The sequence below is a fragment of the Myotis davidii genome, unplaced genomic scaffold (genome assembly GCF_000327345.1).
Source record: "Myotis davidii unplaced genomic scaffold, ASM32734v1 scaffold43, whole genome shotgun sequence".
Classification (NCBI taxonomy): domain Eukaryota; kingdom Metazoa; phylum Chordata; class Mammalia; order Chiroptera; family Vespertilionidae; genus Myotis; species Myotis davidii.
In genome coordinates, this window is record NW_006294590.1 from 236,368 (window position 1) to 238,720 (window position 2,353).

At 66.6% G+C, this 2,353-nt stretch overlaps 1 protein-coding gene across 1 annotated transcript in view; it reads left to right on the forward strand.

Moving 5' to 3' along the window:
- The window catches only part of BCR (breakpoint cluster region), an 84,644-nt gene that overhangs the window by 73,401 nt on the left and 8,890 nt on the right, over window positions 1–2,353 (forward strand). The window contains 2 exon segments of the mRNA XM_015567213.1: window positions 1,103–1,162; window positions 1,780–1,903. Coding sequence (XP_015422699.1) covers window positions 1,103–1,162; window positions 1,780–1,903 — 184 coding nt within the window.

A 2,353-nucleotide genomic window follows, 5' to 3' on the forward strand; every position in this document is an offset into this window, starting at 1 on the left:
CCACCCCGGGCCCCATGCGGGGCCTCCTGCGCTGCTTCCACCGGAGCCCGGGGGTCCGTGCGGACAAGCACCTGTGCGCTCCGGGCACCACCCTGTGGACCCACCTTCGAAACCTCCTGTGCAAGGGCAAGGTGGGCCGGCGGTGCCGTGGCGTCTCCCGGGGGGAGCTGTGTCCGGCAGGGGCCTCCGTCCCCTCCTCTCCCTGTCCCTTTGCTGGTCGGCTGCGATGGCCAAGTCTCAGTTCTTTGATTTTTTTTTTAAATACGGTTTTATTGATTTTTGGAGAGAGAGAGAGAGAGGGAGAGGGGCAGAGAGAGAGATCAGCTGCCTCCTGCAGACCCCACACTGGGGATGGAGCCCGCAACCTGGGCATGTGCCCGGGCCGAAATCGAACCTGACCTCCCGGTTCCTAGGTGGACGCTCAGCCGCTCGCCGGCTGGGCCGGGCACCCCTTAGGTGACTTTAAACAGCGGAGGCCTGCAGGCCAGCGCCCCGAGTCCCTAGCGTCGTGATTGGGAGCTGGGCGCTGGCTCCTTCTGGGCCAGACTCTAAGCCACGAGCCTGGCCCAGCGGGAGGCCCCTCCTGGGCACCAGGCCCCAGGGCCAGACCTCAGCGCACGCTGTGGGAGGAGCCGCGGCCCGAACTTCTGGATGGCATTGCCTCCAGGCAGATCTGCGTGAAATGGGGCGTCCAGAATTGTCACTTAGAGCGAGGACTCAGCCCTGGCTGAGTGTAGCACCTGTGAGAGTTGACGAGGCGGGGCAGGGGAGCCCCAGCTCCTGGACTGCCAGCATGGACTTCAGCTCCCATCTGGACGGGATGGAGGGAGGAGCCGGGAGCAGGGCCCGAGCCGTCACCACCTCACACACAGGGTGTCCCCGGCCCCAGAGGACAGCGGTCGGGAGCAGGAGGGCTCTCGGGGTCGCAGGTGCCAGCAGGCCCTCTCCCTGCCGGGGGCACCTTGGCCCAGGGTGGAGGTGCTGGCCCAGGTGCGGCACCGACTGCGACTCGGTCTGGAGGAGCAGCGGCCGTGGGCTGCGGCCTGGCGGGGCCTCTGCACGGGTCCCAGGGCCTCTGGTCATCGCGACCCCTTGCTTTCAGCTGGACCCCCAGGCCCTGCAGGACAGAGACTGGCAGCGGACCGTCATCGCCATGAACGGGGTATGTACCCGCGGGGTTCTGGGGGCCACCGCTCACCCCAGCAGGTGAGCAGGGCTCCGCTCGTGTAGGAGGGAGGGGGGGCTGGAGGAGGGGGAGGCCCGAAGAGCAGAGCCGCTGCACCGGGAGGGAGGGACCCACGTGGGGGGTGGAGCGCAGCCAGCGGCCAGGCACTGGCATCCCTCCCAAGCACGAGGCAGTGGCACCGCCAGGACAGGCAGGTCCCCTGACGAGTCCTCAGGGCCCTTCGTTTCTCTCTCCCTCTCCCTTCCACTCTCTCTAAAAATCAGTGGAAAAATACCCCCGCGTGAGGGTTAAAAGACAAAAAAGTGAATTGGCAAATCTAAGACATTTTAGAGAGGGAGAGAGAGAGAGAAACAAGCAAAAAGTCAAAAAATTAAATTAAAAAGAGAAGCAGTGGGGTTGTGGGGGAGGTTCCGCCAAACTGGTCCGTACACCGCCCCGCGCCATCCTGCTCCTGATTCGGACCCGGGCGTCCCGGCGGCGGTCCACCTGGCGCTGGGATCTGGGCCTGCCCGCCCCCGGGGTGGGGAGATGCGCCCCGGATCCTGGGCCGTGAGGACCAGAGGGTGACAGGGCCGTGCCGTCTCCTCCCCCAGATCGAGGTGAAGCTCTCGGTGAAGTTCACCAGCAGGGAGTTCAGCCTGAAGAGGATGCCGTCCCGGAAGCAGACGGGGGTCTTCGGGGTCAAGATCGCCGTGGTCACCAAGTGCGTGTCCGGGGGCTCGGGCTCTCGGGTCTCTTGTCCCCCCCATCCTCCCGCCTCCCTCCCGGCGTGTTTCTAGAGGATAGAGCGCACGTGGGTCTCCCCTCTGTGCTCGGCCCGGTGGCTGCCTCCCAGGCCCCGGGGACACGGGGTGCCTAGCTGCCCCCGTTTCCTGCACAGCTTACCCTACAGGCTCGGGAGTGTCCTTATTCCTTCCCGATGCAGGGGGTTGGCCCGCACACCCCATCCCCACCCCCGGGACTGCGAGGACAGGGGTCTCTCCCCCACTTGGGTCTGTCACGACCTGGGTCCCCGTTGCAGGATGGCGACCCTGCCCCTGGGTCACCGGTCAGCCAGGAGGTCTCACCTGGCGCCTTCGCTGCCCCAGCTCCAGGCGTCCTGACCGGCAGTGGCTGCGCCCCCGGCTCCAGGCGTCAGATGGGCAGTGGCTGCGCCCCCGGGGCTCA